Below are 16,068 nucleotides of genomic sequence, written 5' to 3' on the forward strand. Positions count from 1 at the left end.
TATGCTTGTGACAGTCAGAAGAAATTACTTATTTCATCATAGGAGATTAAATGAAAGTTCATAGTTATCACTCACAATCAAGTCCTGTGATAAAACATTAAAATTAGAAGGAAAGAAAATTAATCTTTGTAACTTTTCAATTTAGAGTTATTTCTTCCTATGACAGAGTTCTGGGAACACTTACAATGAACCTGAAGGGAGTGAATGATTATACCCCAAAAGTCCCCTCTATTACATATTGGCTGAAATTAAAGTACTTTAAAATTGAAGAATGGAACAAGAAGAGCAATAAAAAATATGATGTAGAAATCGTGATTTGTTTTACTTTTAAAATGAAATTTTAAAATGTATAGGATAACCCATTTAATTAGAGTGAGGCATGTCATTCTTTAACAACTGGGTTTGTTTGTTTGTTTGTTTTTACATTTATTTATTTTTGATAGAGACAGGACACAAGTCAGGGAGGGGCAGAGAGAATGAGACAGAATCTGAAGCAGGCTCCAGGCTCTGAGCTGTCAGCACAGCGCCTGATGTGGGGCTTGAACTCACAAACCATGAGATCATGACCTGAGCTGAAGTCAGACGCTTAACCGACTGAGCCACCCAGGCGCCCCAACAACTGGGGTTTTAATTAGAAAAAAAATTTTTTAATTTTAGAGAGTGCACACACGTGAGTGGGGAAGGGGAAGAGAGAGAGAGAGAGAGAGGGAGGCGGGGGGTGGGGGGGGAGAGAGAGAGACAAAAAATCTTAAGCAGGCTCCATGCTCAGCACAGAGCCCAACGTAAGGCTCAATCACATGACCCTGGGACCATGACCTGAGCCAAAATCAAGAGTCAGACGCCCAACTGACTAAGCCACCCAGGCACCCCTTAATTAGAAATTATTTCACTAATTAATCTTTTATTTCTCAAAGTATTCAAGGATAAAATTTGGTGTCCTTTCATTTTTTACTCCAAGAGGCAAATATTAATAGTACTAATTAGTTTGGATGTTTTCATCTATTTTTCCTCCCCATGACCTGTTCTAATGAACATGATATTACCAGGAGAATTCCAGCAAATCATCTCCTGTATATTTATCCATACATAAATTATATTCTCCAAGAGGCCAACCTTTTAAACCAATCAACCAATCAACCCAACCAACCTACCTGTCTAATAGTGTCAATATAGATTTAAAAACTGGTTCTCAATCACAGTCATTCATTCCTGTTCTGATGGAGTTCCAGTCCTTTACAAGTACTTAATTAGTTTTAATATAATATGAAACAAAGTAGTGTTATAGTTCATTATAGGTAGTCATTCTTTTACCTGCTACAAAAAGCATAATAAAGTATACATACAAAAGTATAAAAACATAATGCAAAATATACATTTACACGCATCAGTCTCCATGTTGAAAGACAGGATTTCTTTAGGAACTGTTGCTGAGAGACTGAGATATTAAGAATACAATTATATTTAATCTAAATACAATTAACAACATACTAAACACAAGTGTTCTGAAGGGCTTTCCAAATATATTTCAGTGGCCTAATTCTTACAGGTTATAGCTTGAGTAAGCTTCTGATTGCTTGAGGCCTCAGAAGTGATGGTTATAGTGACACAGGATGCATGCATTTTCATTTTTTTCCTTTCATTATAAATCAGGTTTAGTGGATACTCCTTTAGAAATTGGAACATTTTGAGTCTCCTGAAGAGCCTTGAGAGACATATTCTCAAAATTAAGGAACCTAGATAAACAAAGTTAAAAATATTTACTATATTTTGTTTGGGTATACATTCATTTCATATTCCCATTAATATATAATTGCTACATGATTAATATTCTCACAACAAAAAAGTGAAATATTTTACTGTAATGAAACACATCTGCAAATTGAGTCATTTGCCATTCTTTTATCTTCTGAAGCACTATGCTTAGAAATACTGTATCCTCAGTAGCTGATTTGTATGCAGAGGAGGAACTTGGCTAGATATAATCATTATTTGACAAATGCCATATGACCTTCTGTTTGGGGACTATCAAATCTCAAATTGGAAATGTTCATGACTACCCCTGGGATAAATCCAGCTGCCTGTTTTGGGTCCAGAACATTCACACACACAAAAAAAAAAGAACAAGAAAAGGAAAAATCCAGCTGCCAACAAAACACCACCAAACAACTATAATAGTCTGCTAGAAGAGGGCTGAACAGGCCTTTATATTATTGCACAATGGGACAACCTTTGAGTTGGAATGCTCAATCCTTGCAACTCCAAGACATCTGGATTTTTTTAACCTTCTCACATTGGATACAATCTAAGCAATATTTTTATATTTAGCTCATGTGTAATTTGCAAATTTTAGTGACTGAAATTGGAAAAGTATTAGTAACTTCCCAGTGGCTTTATAAATTGGTATTGGGCTGTAACCATTACCCAGGTTTTCTTAAATGTCAATTTACCCACTAGACTGGAAGCTCCTTAAGGGCAAGGGCCACCTGTGTATTATTCATCTTTGTGTCACGTCACCTAGAAGCTAGCAAATATTCAATAAATGTCCATTGAGCTGAACTGACCTTGGCTGACTAAGGATGTCATATACACAGAAATGGCAAGATTGTAGGCTGGCTTGACACAAAATTAATTTGGAAACTAAAAATGAACCGAAGACACATTGCCTGAGAGAAAACAGGCTCTCCCTGTATTTGTAATCTCAGGAATGTGGGTAAACTAAGTTTCCTTTAAACGCAGCACAAAGAGGCTGATATGCTAGTTTAACCTCTTTGAATTAGCTTTCCTGCGCGACCTTATGCTTACAAACTGATCAGGCTCCCAGTGTAGAGTGACACCCCTGATTAACACCATGACCTGAGGCCTCAGACCCAGGGGAAGGAGAAAACATACATATTTAGTCCACATCACCAAGGCAACACAGTCACTGTACCTCAGCATAGTAGGAAAAACAAGCACAGATGATGATGTTAAATATTTTTAAAGTGTTCCGTACACCCACTGTTAACAGTGGTTAGAAACAAGGATAAATTATTTCAGAAACCAGGCAATTAAAGGTTTTAACTTCTCTAATATGCGAGTGCTTTGTTTTCATTGCCAACACTCCATAGGCAATCTTGGTCAATTAACACTAACTTAGTACCAACAATAAAGGTTCAAAGTTCGGTTTTGACATCAGTGACTCAGATATTTTCTTCTTAAGAACACCAGGTGCTACAGGCCTCAAATAGGGCGTCTCATCCCTCAAATGGAAAGACATCTGACTTTGAAACCAGTAAGTCAGCATAACATGAGACCTGCTGAAGAAACATACCCGGAAAGAGGATTTATAAATGGGCTACTGAGGAGACTATTTACACTTTTATACACCAGGAATAAATAGGAAAATATAACAATACGGAAACTTGTAGGATATAACTGTCATAACAAAAGCAAATATTCTACAAAGAACTTCAAAAGGCTATAGAAAGTAAAATATCAGGGCACCTCTATGGGCTAGGAAAGATTTTGGCAGACATAAGCATTGTAATTAATGATGAAGCAAGAAAAATTCTCTAAGCCTTACCCCAGCCCAGATGAAATACTCCCCCAAATTTTCAACCTTCCTTTACTCTTATCCAAGTTCATCAAGAAACTTCCAGTTTCCTAATTGTTTACCCTAAGCAGACTTAGCACTATAGATGAACACATTTACATTCTAATGTGGGAATCTCCAAGTCTTACAAGTTTCATTTAGTGGGAGATGGTTTCTCAGTCTGAGGGTCAGACCCTGGATCTACAACCTTCACCTATGTTGTATCTTGGGAGGCCCAGCTCCAACAGCCAGCCAAATGGTCTCCCTCTTTTTACTATCCACCCTCACCTTTCTCACCAACTTCTAACTGTAACACAGGTCACCACAATCTTGTAAATGTCTGTATCCATCTGAAAAATAAAACCACGTGTCACATATTTGTAAACAACCAAATGAAAATGGCTGAGACACTAGAACAGCGAGGTTATTAGGAAGAAATGCCTATTGTCACTATGTAAATTCATAACTGCTCCTTTAACTCCCAAAAGAGCTTACTGTTCTTACTGAAATAAGTCCATGGCCTTCATATGCCACTTAGGATAGGACATACACGCTCTTTGGGGGAATACAGTAAGGACCCAAATCTGGAAGTTCTGGGCATCTGTGTAGTATGAGTTTACCCAGCTTCAGGCCAGGGCGCTAAATAAATTGAACCTGAATCTCTTCAAGCCTATCTGTGTACAGGTCATACAGGGGACATAAAAACAAGTTAAATTACTTTACAGCGATACAATCAACAAAATCCAGAATGTGGGAGAAAACTCTGTAAGACAAAACAACCAGATTCCTTCAATAATTAATTTAAAGGGAAAATACAAAGGGAGACCTTCTAGATTAAGAGACTTAAATAAATAACAACTAAATGCAATATATGGACCTTGTCTGGTACCAATTTCAAGCAAACCAATGGTTAAAAAAATGAAAAAGAGAGGCAATCAAGTTCATTTGTCACATATTTAAACAAGATATTTGATCATATTAAGAAATAGTTCTTTTTTGGGGTGTGATAACGATATTTTAGGTGTAATGATGTTTTTTAAAAAATTTAGCTTTTAAAGATACATATTTAAGTTACTGTGGATAAAATGAGATATCTGGGATTTGCTTCAAAATAATCAGGGAGTGGGGTGGGGAAGGAGTAAATGAGATATAGATGAAGTAAGATTTGCCATGAATTGAAGCTGGGTGGTGGATACAGAAAAGGTCCATTATACTACTATTCCCCACGTACTTTTATCTATGCTTGGAATTTTCCATAATGAAAAGTTTAAAAATGACAACCAAACAAACAAAAAACACAAACAAAAGAGAAGAGGCATTTCTAGGGTAATAGGAGAAAATTCCCAGTCCAGCTTCCAGCCCCATTAAGTAGCCAGATTCTCTGGGAGGTCGGCAAGTTCATGTACCAAGTCCTGCCCTTCAATTTTACATTATTGGCATAAGAAAGGACATTAAGTTGTCTGAGTTTGATTACTTACCAGATACCTCTTAATGTCCAAGTTTGCTACCCAATTTTAACTGGACTTTAAGAAAAATTAAAATAATTTTTGAAGCTAACAGAATTTTAGCATCTGTTGAATTTATTCAGCATAACCACAGAGGTACTGTCTTCGTGCTGTCACACACAGACACAAACACAGATACAGCACAATATCCATATTTAGCCATGTGCATTCTTTCTGAGGCTCATTTATATGTCTTCATATGCCACAGCCCATCATTTAAATAATGGATATTTTCAATGCCAATTCCTTTGTTGACTTTCTCACTGTGGAAGGAGAAAAGCACATAAACATATTGTTATGAATTTTTATAGGCTTACTTATGGTAAATATAATTCTGAGTGCATTGCTATTTTGCAATTATTGAGCCCCATGCAGGGAATTTATTTATTACATTAACATTATTGACTACATTAAATGACATTACTCTGCTGCAGTTCCTGTCTTAAAATGATTCTAGTGATCTAACTAGTGGGCCTTATAGAAACAAAGTAATTATGTCACCATACCAGGAGAACATCAGAGTGTTGTAATTGACTGTGCAACAAAATTAACAGGATTAATTTGGTCGTCAAATGAGTTCCAAGTTTTTCAATATATTGACTACATTTTGGTAAATATCTTTAATACTTCCTTAATAATCTATACTACTAGGTCAAAATAGAAGATAAATACCATGTGGTGCTGAACTGTGTCACGGTTTTAAAAATTAGTAGCACAACATTCTTCCCCCCAATTAAAAATTTAAGTCATACTGAATAAAAAGTTCCTGGGGCACCTGCGGGGCTCACTCAGTTAAGCATCTGACTCTTGATTTCGACTCAGGTCATGACCTCATGGTGTGAGATGAGGCAGCATCAGGCTCTGCGCTGGGCATGGAGCCTGCTTGGGATTCTCTCTCTCCCTCTCCTTCTGTCCCTACTCCTGCATCCACACGCAAGCGCGTGCGTGTATACCTTCTCTCGCAAACAAAAAAAATTTTGTAAGTTCCTAAAATACCACACACACACATATAAAACAGCTGTGTTGGCACCCGGTTCTTTTCAGAGTGCTTAAGAAAGAATGCAATCCTGGAGACAAAATAGGTTTCGATGGCTTCCGAAGTGTCAGGGAAAATCAGAAACGAGGCTTCTGTGCTTAAGTATTTGTAAGATGTGAGATGAATGACAGCAAATTTCACCTGTAATTCTGATGCTTCCCGCATAGGTTACCCTTTCTCAAAAGCCAAGGGGGCCTAATGTGAGACTTACATATCTTCTGCAGACATCTTCATGACTCCAACACACAGAGCATGCTGTTTTCCTTCTGCCATGATTGCCTGAAAACACACAGCTAAGAAAACTATCAAAATGCCTTGGAGAGGGGGTATCAAACAATGATCACGTTACTAGTTAAGCCACTTTGAACCCATCTTGTATCCTCACCCAGACCATCAACTCAATTGAGGGCAGGGACCTAGCAGAGTCTGTGGGCACATTGTAAATATTCAATAAATGCTAAATGAATGAATCTAATAATCATTCTTGGTTTTTAAGTTAAATGTTAATACCATAACCCAATGCCAACAAAACCAAAATAAGACCTGCAAAAAAGATAAAATTTCTTTCATGTAAATATTAAAAACTGTGAAATAAATAAACACGGTTTGTTCTAATGTTGTAATCAATGAATGGCGGTTTTATGTAATGGACACATTTTTTTTAATTTTTTTTTAATGTTTATTTATTTTTGAGACAGAGAGAGACAGAGCATGAACGGGGGAGGGGCACAGAGAGAGGGAGACACAGAATCGGAAGCAGGCTCCAGGCTCTGAGCAGTCAGCACAGAGCCCGACGCGGGGCTCGAACTCACGGACCACGAGATTGTGACCTGAGCTGAAGTCGGATGCTTAACCAACTGAGCCACCCAGGTGCCCCATGGACACATTAAAATAATATTTATACCCCCAGTCTATCTGTAAGAACCCAGTGTATGTTTCAACCTTTCTAGAACAACCAAAATGTTCCTGGTTATCATTTGAAACATTTAGAATGTTACACATTGCAGTACATATTTTACAAAGCAAAATTCCTAGGGTACACAGTATCTCCCTGCACTAGTTTTGCAACTGTCTAAAAGTCTGTAATTATTTCAAAATAAAAATTACTTTAAAAGCAAAGGTTAGGCACTTGAAAATTCTTCCATTTAAGAGAATCTCCAGAACTATAAACCTACAACACTTAGAAAAGTCAGAAACATTAAAAAGAAAACCTGTCCTCACAGAATACTTTTCTCCATCTCATTTTCAATTCATAGACTCAGCGTTCCAAAAATATTTGAGCACCTATTATGTGACCAGTATCTCTGTCGACACAAGCTGTTCCTAAGGTACCAACATACACCTTATACAATCTACTCCTTAAACATAACTGCCACAACAGAGGACACTGGGCAGTGTCAGGAGACTAGACAGTCTCCTTCAAGTACAGGACACACTCTTAAACCCACTCCAATGGCCTTCCCACTCTACAGTGATTTCCCTATAGCTACCAAGTATTTTCTCAACCTGAGGCAAATGGCCCCTTTATCTATGACAAAAGAGAAGATCTCCTCCTCTCCAGACTAGTTGACAAAAACCTATTTGATCTAGAATATAGCTAAACACCACTGTAGAAATGAAAATTATGCAAAATTACTCAGTTACATCATGAGTTTTAAGGACTATCTGAAACTTTAACATTTCTCTTTGAGAAAATATGTTCTGAGGCCCAAACATCCAACTTAAAAATGATCTGTAATATAAAAGTTGGGGATTGTCAGTATTTCCCACTACCCACTTCTAACACTCTACCTGGTGCCTAAGCTATTTTCCCTTTTGAGTGCTTTTACTCCAGTGTATATGGATAAGCCAACTATAAAAGTAGCAAGCTGATGGGGGCGCCTGGGTGGCTCAATCAGTTAAACATCCCACTTTGGCTCAGGTCATGATCTTGCGGTTTGTGAGTTTGAGCCCCACGTCCGACTCTGTGCTGACAGCTCAGAGCCCGGAGCCTGCTTCAGATTCTGTGTCTCCCTCTCTCCCTGCCCCTCCCCTGCTAACGCTCTGTCTCTCTCTCTCTCAAAAATAAATAAACATTTAAAAAAATTTTTAAAGTAGCAAGCTGATGTCTAAAGAAGTGATCCAATCATATCATATATAGCCTCTCCATTAATAATCTAGAGTTTCAGGGGTGCCTGGTGGCTCAGTCAGTTAAGTGTCCAGCCCTTGATTTCAGCTCAGGTCATGATCTCACAGTTCGTGGGTTTGAGCCCCGCATCGGGCTCTGTGCTAACAGCATGGGACCGGCTTGGAATTCTCTCTCTCCCTCTCTCCCTGCCCCTCCCCTACTTGTACACACACACACTCTCTCTCAAAACAAATAAATAAACATTTTAAAAAATAATCAAGTTTTATACTGTGTCCTGAGTCTGATAACATTGGGCAGTAACTGGGCCAGAATGCAGCTGGGCCTTCTTATTACCTGTTCCCATTTAACTTCTAAGATGGGACATAGAAATGATGTTATTTCCCACACATTGAAATGCAACAAGAAAGGCTGAAATGATGTTTTTTCCCACATCTTGAAATGTAACAAGAAAGTCATGAGACAACAGTAGCAGTAACCTCCAGAAAAGTACACTTAATCTTCTCTTGGGTGATAGATCTTCCAGTAATGACAAAAATACTGTGAATACATTTTTCAGCAGTTATAGCCTGGAAAGGATACAACAACTGTATCTACTGCAGCAGGGTAAAGTTGAGCTCCAGGAGAAGTTAAGCCTGGACACATGATATTTGCTCCACTGAGAACAAATTTGATGGCTCCTTTATCAACCTGCTGGTGTGGCAGGATAAAAGGATCTAGAAGAAAAGAAATACACCACATAAATTAATGAGACTAATGACTCAACAGAAAAAGGCAAAGGACATGAGCAAATATTTCCTAAACTTACAGTATTCTGAAAAATGCAAAATAAAACTGAAACACCATCCTTCATTTATCAAGTTGATAAATATTTTTAACAAAAGTAATTCCCAGTGCTTGCAAGAGTTTAGGAAAACTGGCATTTTCATACACTGCTAGAAGGCTTATAATGGAGCACAACTTTTCTTTAGGACTACGTGGCAACATGTATCAACAGCCTTGAAAAGGTTCATACTCTTTGACTTGGTAATTCTCTTTCTAGGACTTTATCCTAAGAAAACATTAGAGATATACAATATATTTAGGCAGAAATATAATCATTGCAGCACTATTATTTACAATAAAAATAAACTGGAATCAACCTCAATGTCCAACAATGAAGAGACAAATGACTTAAGGTATGTCTATAGTACGTATATAATAGAACAATACTTTTGGAAAATCTGTATTACTCTGGGAAATGTTCATAATATAATGTTAAGAGGAAAAAGTAAAATAAAAAAAAATACCAAAGAGATCAGTGGTTGCTAGGGAGTGAGAGGAGAAAAAGCAGGAAGGGACAAATAAGTGGAGCAGAGGACTCTTAGGACAATAAATTATACTATGATACTATCATATGACAGTATCATAGTGATACCGTAACAATGGATACATAACATTATGCATTTGGTAAAACCCACCGAATGTACAATGCAAAGAATGAACCCTAATGTAAACTATGGACTTTGGTTAATAATAATGAATCGATATTGGTTCATCAGTCTTAACAAATGCATGACACCAAAGAATAATAAGGGAAGGGTGGTAGGAAGTATATGGGAACTCTTTTTTCTGCTCCATTTTACAACTGTCCTAAAAAATAAAGTCAATTAATTGAAAGCTATTTAACGGAGAGCCCAATTTAAAAGGAAAAAATATTTTTAAAAAAGGAAAAAATATATAAACACACATACACAATATAGGAAATAATTGGATGGAAGTACACCAACATACTAACCATGGTTATCTCTAGGTCATAGGAATACAGGTGATCTTATTTCTGCACTTTCCAATTCTCTAGAATGAACACAAATTCCTTTTATAATTCCAAAAAATTTATTTGTGTGTGTGTGTGTGTGTGTGTGTGTGTGTGTGTGTGTGTGTGTCATAATCTAAGGATTAAAGGATCCCTGAAAGACTCAAAACAATGGCTGGGCAGGGGCGGGGGGGGGGCGGCGGGGATTTTTTAGACCTCTCAGGGCTTTCTAGGAATATTAATAATTGGTAAAATTTATTCACTTTAATGTCTTACCACTAGCCCTCCCACTATTCAGAGAATAAGTATTTTTTCTACCAAGACTACATATTAATTTAAACATCTTATTGAAAAAAAGAAACCTGAAACAAACATAATTTGTTTTCTAGTTCTCCATCCTCGTTAATACCTGCCTTTTAATAATAATGATGATGATGATGATCTTGAGCATGATGATGATAATATACAGTAGCAGTGGACAGTTACTTAACAATTACTACATCATTACAATGGCTATCATACATTGAGCCATTACTGTGTTCCAGGCATTGCATGCACAAATCTCATTTAATCCTCACAATCCTGGGAGATATGATATACAATGTATCCATTTTTTAAAAAGATGAGGAAATATAGCTTAAGGAGTGCCTGGCTGGCTCAGTGGGTAGACCATGCAATTCTTGAACTTGGGGTTGTGAGTTCAAGCCCTGTGTCGGGTGTAAAGATTACTTAAAAATAAAAAAAAAAAATCTTTAAAAAAAAAAAGAAAGAAAAGGAAATAAGGTTTAAACAAGTGATGACCTGTTTAAGTGGCCTGGCAAAAGTGACACACACTGGAAATTGAACCCAGGTCTGCCTAACTCCAAGTACGCTTTTAACCACCATATTATCCTGCTTCTTGCACATCAATAACTTTAGGATGTTCTAAAAGGTCGGTTCCCAGCAAAATATTATTAAATAGGAACACCTTTCTCTTCCAACTTATTATGCAAATGCTTAACATACAGAAAAACCATTAAGAATAGTTTGATGAAGGGGTGCCTGGGTGGCTCAGTCAGTTGAGCGTCCAATTTCAGCTCAGGTCATGATCTTGCCCTTCAGAGTTTCAGCCCTGCGTTGGGCTCTGTGCTGACAGCTCAGAGCCTGGAGCCTGTTTCAGATTCTGTGTCTCCCTCTCTCTCTCTCTCTCTGTCCCTCCCCTGCCTGTGGTGTATGTGTGTGTCTCTCTCTCTCAAAAATAAACAAACATCAAACAATGAAAAACAAAGAATAGTTCAATGAATACTTGGACGCCACCCACTGAGATTGAATAATTGTTCATTAACGCTTTGCTCTGTTTGCTTTATCTCTATTTATGCACACACATTTTGTCCTCTACCATTTGAAATTTCAAACATAATGCTTCACCATAAATAAGCACATATCACCTAAAACTAGTCATTCTCCTACATAACCACAATACTATTATCATACCTAAAACTGTAACAATAGTCCCACAATATTGTCTTATAGCCAAACCATATTCAGAGTTCCCCCCAAGAGCCCTAAGAAAGTGTTTTTTATCTTTTTTGTGGGGGAAGGGGGAGGGCTTGAATTTTGCTTTTCAAACCAGGATCTAATCTAGATTCATGCAATACATTTGAGTACTTTGTCTCTGTCCTCTTTTAGTTGAGTAGGAATTAACGTCACCAGAATATTTTCATTTTAAACTTTTTCCACTGCATCAGGACTCAGTTTCTCTCCAATGTACTTTTTTAACCTGATGAAATCAATACTTAGTCAAGTAATTGTAAATAATTCTTTATAAATACTAAAATGATTCACCTCTTTTAAGATTTGCCTCACTGCTCCAGACCTCTGCTCCACCATGTAATTCAAAATTTATCTCATCTTACCAAAAACCAAACTCATTGAGTTACCACTACCACCTACACAGCCTTCCAGTCACTCCCCTTCTTTCTGCCTCTTGGCTAGAATGCCAGAAAGACACTGGTTTGAAAAGCAGAAATTTTAACTTCACAGTTGAAAACCTCTTGTGCACCAGGATTTTATCTCCTTTGAATTTTCTTTTGTAATGTACTCAATCTAACAATGTGCAAATGTAGGTATGTAACAAACATTATTTTGTTTCACAACAGCTGAACTTGCCACCCAACTAACAATAACTGGGACTACCGCAATTAGCCAATGCTTTCCCTTAGATAGAGTTAATCTCTATGAGGCATATCTAGATACGAATTTAAAAAAGGGAAGTGCTCACAGCACTTATCACAGTCTGTGAATAAACATTCATGTAATGATCTAATTGTCTATTCTTCCAACTAGACTGTGAGCTTCATAAGGACGGCGACCATGTCTGCCTTTGCTTCCCATCATATTCTCAGTACCTAGCTCAGTACCTGACATGTAGAAGTTCAAAACATACTTGCTGAATGAATGAGTGAATGTTCTTTCTTGGCCTTTCTGGACCGCATAATGAGAGAATTTGCATTTTTCAGATTTACCACAAGATGGGGATTCATTTTAGTTTTATACCCCATATCACCTAGTATTAATAAATAAGTACCAGAAGTCACTTTCAACTCCCCTTATATCTTTCTATATCCCCAAATATGTATTTTCTAACAAGACTTACATTTGTGAAGTAACCTTAGGGTTGGATAAAAAGGCCCTTCTCTTTGTCTAAAAAACAGTAATTCTCCATTTACTGTAAGGATTTCTATATGTTCATGGCTGTAAGACAAATGTCACAGAGTACCAAGTTAGATATTTTCTTAGAAAAATGAATATACCAAACATCCTTTAAATAATAACAAATATGAAACATATATACACAAAGATACAGCAGCCTCTTTTTAATTTCATTAAATATCCAGGCAAAAAAAAACATTATTTAAATTGTTTCATCTACCATACCAGTCCAGTAGAAAAAAAAAATTGACCTACTGTAATTTTATTTCACATTTTATTATTTTAATTTCATCGTTAGATAATTCAATAAAACAAATATTTACAGTACAAACTGAAATAAATTAAATCCAAGTCTGAATAAAAACATTTAACTCTTTAATAAAACAAACAGTACACAAAGCCACATTTTTCACAAACATGAAGAAACACTTGACAATACGAATATTGTTTTAGAATTATTCTATTTATCTGCTCCTATAATTAATCTACCAATGGTTAATGTGACAATAATTCCATTTTTTATGAGTGCAATCTAATCATACAATATTAAGCTATTCTGAGCTGTGCATAGAGATAAATAAAGACTTACCATCGAACCATTTTGACAGGATCTTTCTTAGGCATGATTTGATTAAGCCATGGTTCAATACCTGGAAATTGCTCTATCAATTGGTTCTTAATACCCTTTATAACTGAGGTTTTCAACTGGATGCAGTTAGACACGTTTTCTTTTTCATCAAATCTGTCAAATGATTTTTGCAAGGAAAAAAAAAAGGGATTTCTAAGCAAAAATATCAGAATAGCTAAAAATATTGTTTTAATTAGTCATCTATTCCCAAGTAAGTATTTAGATGTCTAAAATAATTATGAAATAAATTGTTTTAATATAATTTCCCTTTTATTCTGTCCAGCACAAAACCAGTGTCTTAATACAATATTAAACTGTCATGTATACACAATAAAGGGGAGGGGCAGGTGGGAGGATGTGAGGCATATTTCACACTATAATCTGTAATCAGCTACACAAATGCCCTTCCTGGAAAACCCTACTCAATTCTACCCAGGAAGAAACAGTTTCCCACCTATAACAAAACCTGTGTACAAAAAAACAAAAACAAAAACAGAAACAAAAAAAAGTAAAATAAAACAAAAAACCCTCGAGCATTGAGATACAAAAGACCAACCCAAATAAAACCTAGGGAATTAGCCTCTGCTAGGCTATGTAATCTGCTGAGATTTTTTTTTTAAGTGATGACGATGACTTCTAAGATTTCTATTTATTTTTGCTCAAAATGTCATGCACAAAACCCACCTTCCTTTGCCCATGTTCCCCCTTTGCTTTTTGCGTCTACCAAATCTGGAAGGCAAACCCACTAAGTAGGTTCCCAAAGAATTTTTGTCTTCCTTATACTGAGTAGCCTATGGGGCAATCACGCTATTTTCAAGACAAGGTTAATCTGGCAGCTAGGCAATAGGCATGACAGGCCGCTTGCTTCCTGTCACCCAGACTCCTTCACTCCCATGACCCAGGAAGTCAAGCCTTCCCTTATTCAGTTCATAACTAATAAACATATGGCAGTGAGTGCAGGGCTCTCCTCTCAGCTAAAGAGAATATACCCTTAAATCACAGTACAAGGATGTGATTGGTAGAACCCTAGGGATGGCGATAGGACTGGGAGAGGAGGCAAAAGAAAAAGAGGAGTAAGGAAAAAGAAAACGAGGGTGGGAGGATCAAAACCCAACTGAAGATTAGGGATGGAAAGCTTAAATGTTGCAAGTTGCGAGTAAGAGCATAGTACTCTAGAAAACCTTAGTAAGGATGGCAGGGGCGGGGGAGAGAGAAAGAGGATCTTTGCTCTCGCCCTCTTCCCCACCCCCACCCCACCGACTTTGTGAGCAGCCAGTGGAGCCCACAGCATGTCCTTACTTCTTGAACATGATCCAAGGTGAAGGGGGCGACGATAGGGGAGGGCCCGGAATGGGGGAAAAATTGAATTAGCAAGGGTCCGGCAGGTCCCTTCACACGAGGAAGGCTGGCACTGGCAGTCAAGGGCTGTCGTCGTTATCCGGAAAGGGAGACAGACAGCCGCACTTTACGGTTCTCAGTGAAATGTGACTACTTCCGCTCCTCTGAACACGTCGGCATTTTTGCCGACCCTTTTGAGGCTACCGATTCCTCTCCAGAGAGGAGAGCTGGAAGGGCGGGACTAGAAAGGGAAGAAGAGATAGAGCAAACACTCTGGTTGCAGGAAGAGAAGAATGAAGGGGGCGGGGAAGTCAACCAAGGCAGCATTTATGGCAGTTGCGCCAGTTACGGGTTCCTCAAAGGGTCAAGAGTGTTCCGTGTTTGGTTGCTACCTGCTGTTAACCTAAGCAATTTCTTTAATGGGAACGATTTTTGTTCCCCGAAACAACCGAATGGACCGGTGCTTACGGACCACCGGGAACCCAGGCAAGCCTCACGGCATCTTGTTAATGTACTCATGGGCTTGCCAGGTTTAGCAAACAAAAATACAGGACATCCAATTTTTGAATTTCAGGTAAACAGTGAAATGGTTTTGGTTTTTGTTTTTGTTTTTTTTTTTACTTTGCACCTCATGCGTTTTTGGGACATACTTATATTTTTAAAATTTCTTTGTTATCTGAATTTAATTGGACGTCCTGTATTTTAATCTGGCAGCCACGCTCACCAGCCATAGTGAGGTGACCACATAGAATTATTCATTCGGTTGTTGTCCCCTGCCTCATCCCCATACCTATAAATTGGGCTATAACTCAAGGGAGGTAATTTCCTTGTCGATAAAATGGTCTCTAGGCAAGTAATAAAAGATTAATTTTTTTAATGTTTATTTTGAAAGAGAAAGCACGCATGTGCGCATGTGCACATGAGCAGGGGAGGGGCAGGGAGAGGGAGAGAGAGAATCCCAGGCAGATTCTGCGCTGTGGTTACAGAGCCCGCAGGGACGGGGCTGGGGGGAGTGATTCAGTTCCAGGAACTTTGAGATCCTGACCTCAGCCCAAATTAACAGTGGGACGCTTGGGGCGCTTGGGTGGCTCAGTCGGTTGAGCGTCTGCCTTCCTCTCAGGTCATGATCTCACGGCTCCTGAGTTTGAGCCCCGCATCGGGCTCGGCGCTGACAGCTTGGATCCTGGAGCCTGCTTCAGATTCTGTGTCTCCCTCTCTCTCTCTCTCTGTCCCTCCCCCACTGATGCTTGCACGCTCTCTCTCTCTCTCTCTCTCAACAAATAATAAAACATTAATTTTTTCTTTTTTTAAAGAGTGGGAGACTTAACTATGCAACCCAGGCACCCTCAGACTAATCTGATTGAAGAGATAATAGTTAG

At 38.0% G+C, this 16,068-nt stretch overlaps 1 protein-coding gene across 3 annotated transcripts; it reads right to left on the minus strand.

Annotated features, from left to right (window-relative positions):
- Window positions 1-1,186: 1,186 nt before the first annotated feature.
- Window positions 1,187-14,972, minus strand: MCTS1 (MCTS1 re-initiation and release factor). Of its 3 annotated transcripts, none has more exons than XM_019421838.2 (7): window positions 14,651-14,972; window positions 13,313-13,465; window positions 12,668-12,765; window positions 8,820-8,953; window positions 6,324-6,391; window positions 5,852-6,029; window positions 1,187-5,339 (listed from the first exon to the last, which is right to left on the minus strand). In XM_019421838.2, the coding sequence occupies exons 1-6, from the start codon at window positions 14,659-14,661 to the stop codon at window positions 5,900-5,902; spliced, it is 594 nt and encodes a 197-aa protein (XP_019277383.2). In that variant the 5' UTR covers window positions 14,662-14,972; the 3' UTR covers window positions 1,187-5,339; window positions 5,852-5,899. The 3 variants fall into 3 exon arrangements, with proteins under 3 accessions (XP_019277383.2, XP_053748071.1, XP_019277384.1); XM_053892096.1 differs by lacking the exon at window positions 14,651-14,972 and adding an exon at window positions 14,036-14,238; XM_019421839.2 differs by lacking the exons at window positions 5,852-6,029; window positions 14,651-14,972 and adding an exon at window positions 14,036-14,226.
- Window positions 14,973-16,068: the final 1,096 nt, after the last annotated feature.

This window comes from Panthera pardus, unplaced genomic scaffold, assembly GCF_024362965.1.
Source record: "Panthera pardus isolate Hobbes unplaced genomic scaffold, ASM2436296v1 HiC_scaffold_27, whole genome shotgun sequence".
NCBI classification, from domain to species: domain Eukaryota; kingdom Metazoa; phylum Chordata; class Mammalia; order Carnivora; family Felidae; genus Panthera; species Panthera pardus.

What these genes read in the sequence shown, in the direction of transcription:
- MCTS1 (XM_053892096.1), bottom strand. An exon ending in CTGCAGTAGATACAGTTGTT is followed by an intron (nt 6,392 to 8,819) that starts GTATCCTTTCCA and finishes GTGTGTTTTCAG; the next exon opens with GCAATCATGGCAGAAGGAAA. An exon ending in AAGATGTCTGCAGAAGATAT is followed by an intron (nt 6,030 to 6,323) that starts GTAAGTCTCACA and finishes TTGCGAGAGAAG; the next exon opens with GTATACACGCACGCGCTTGC.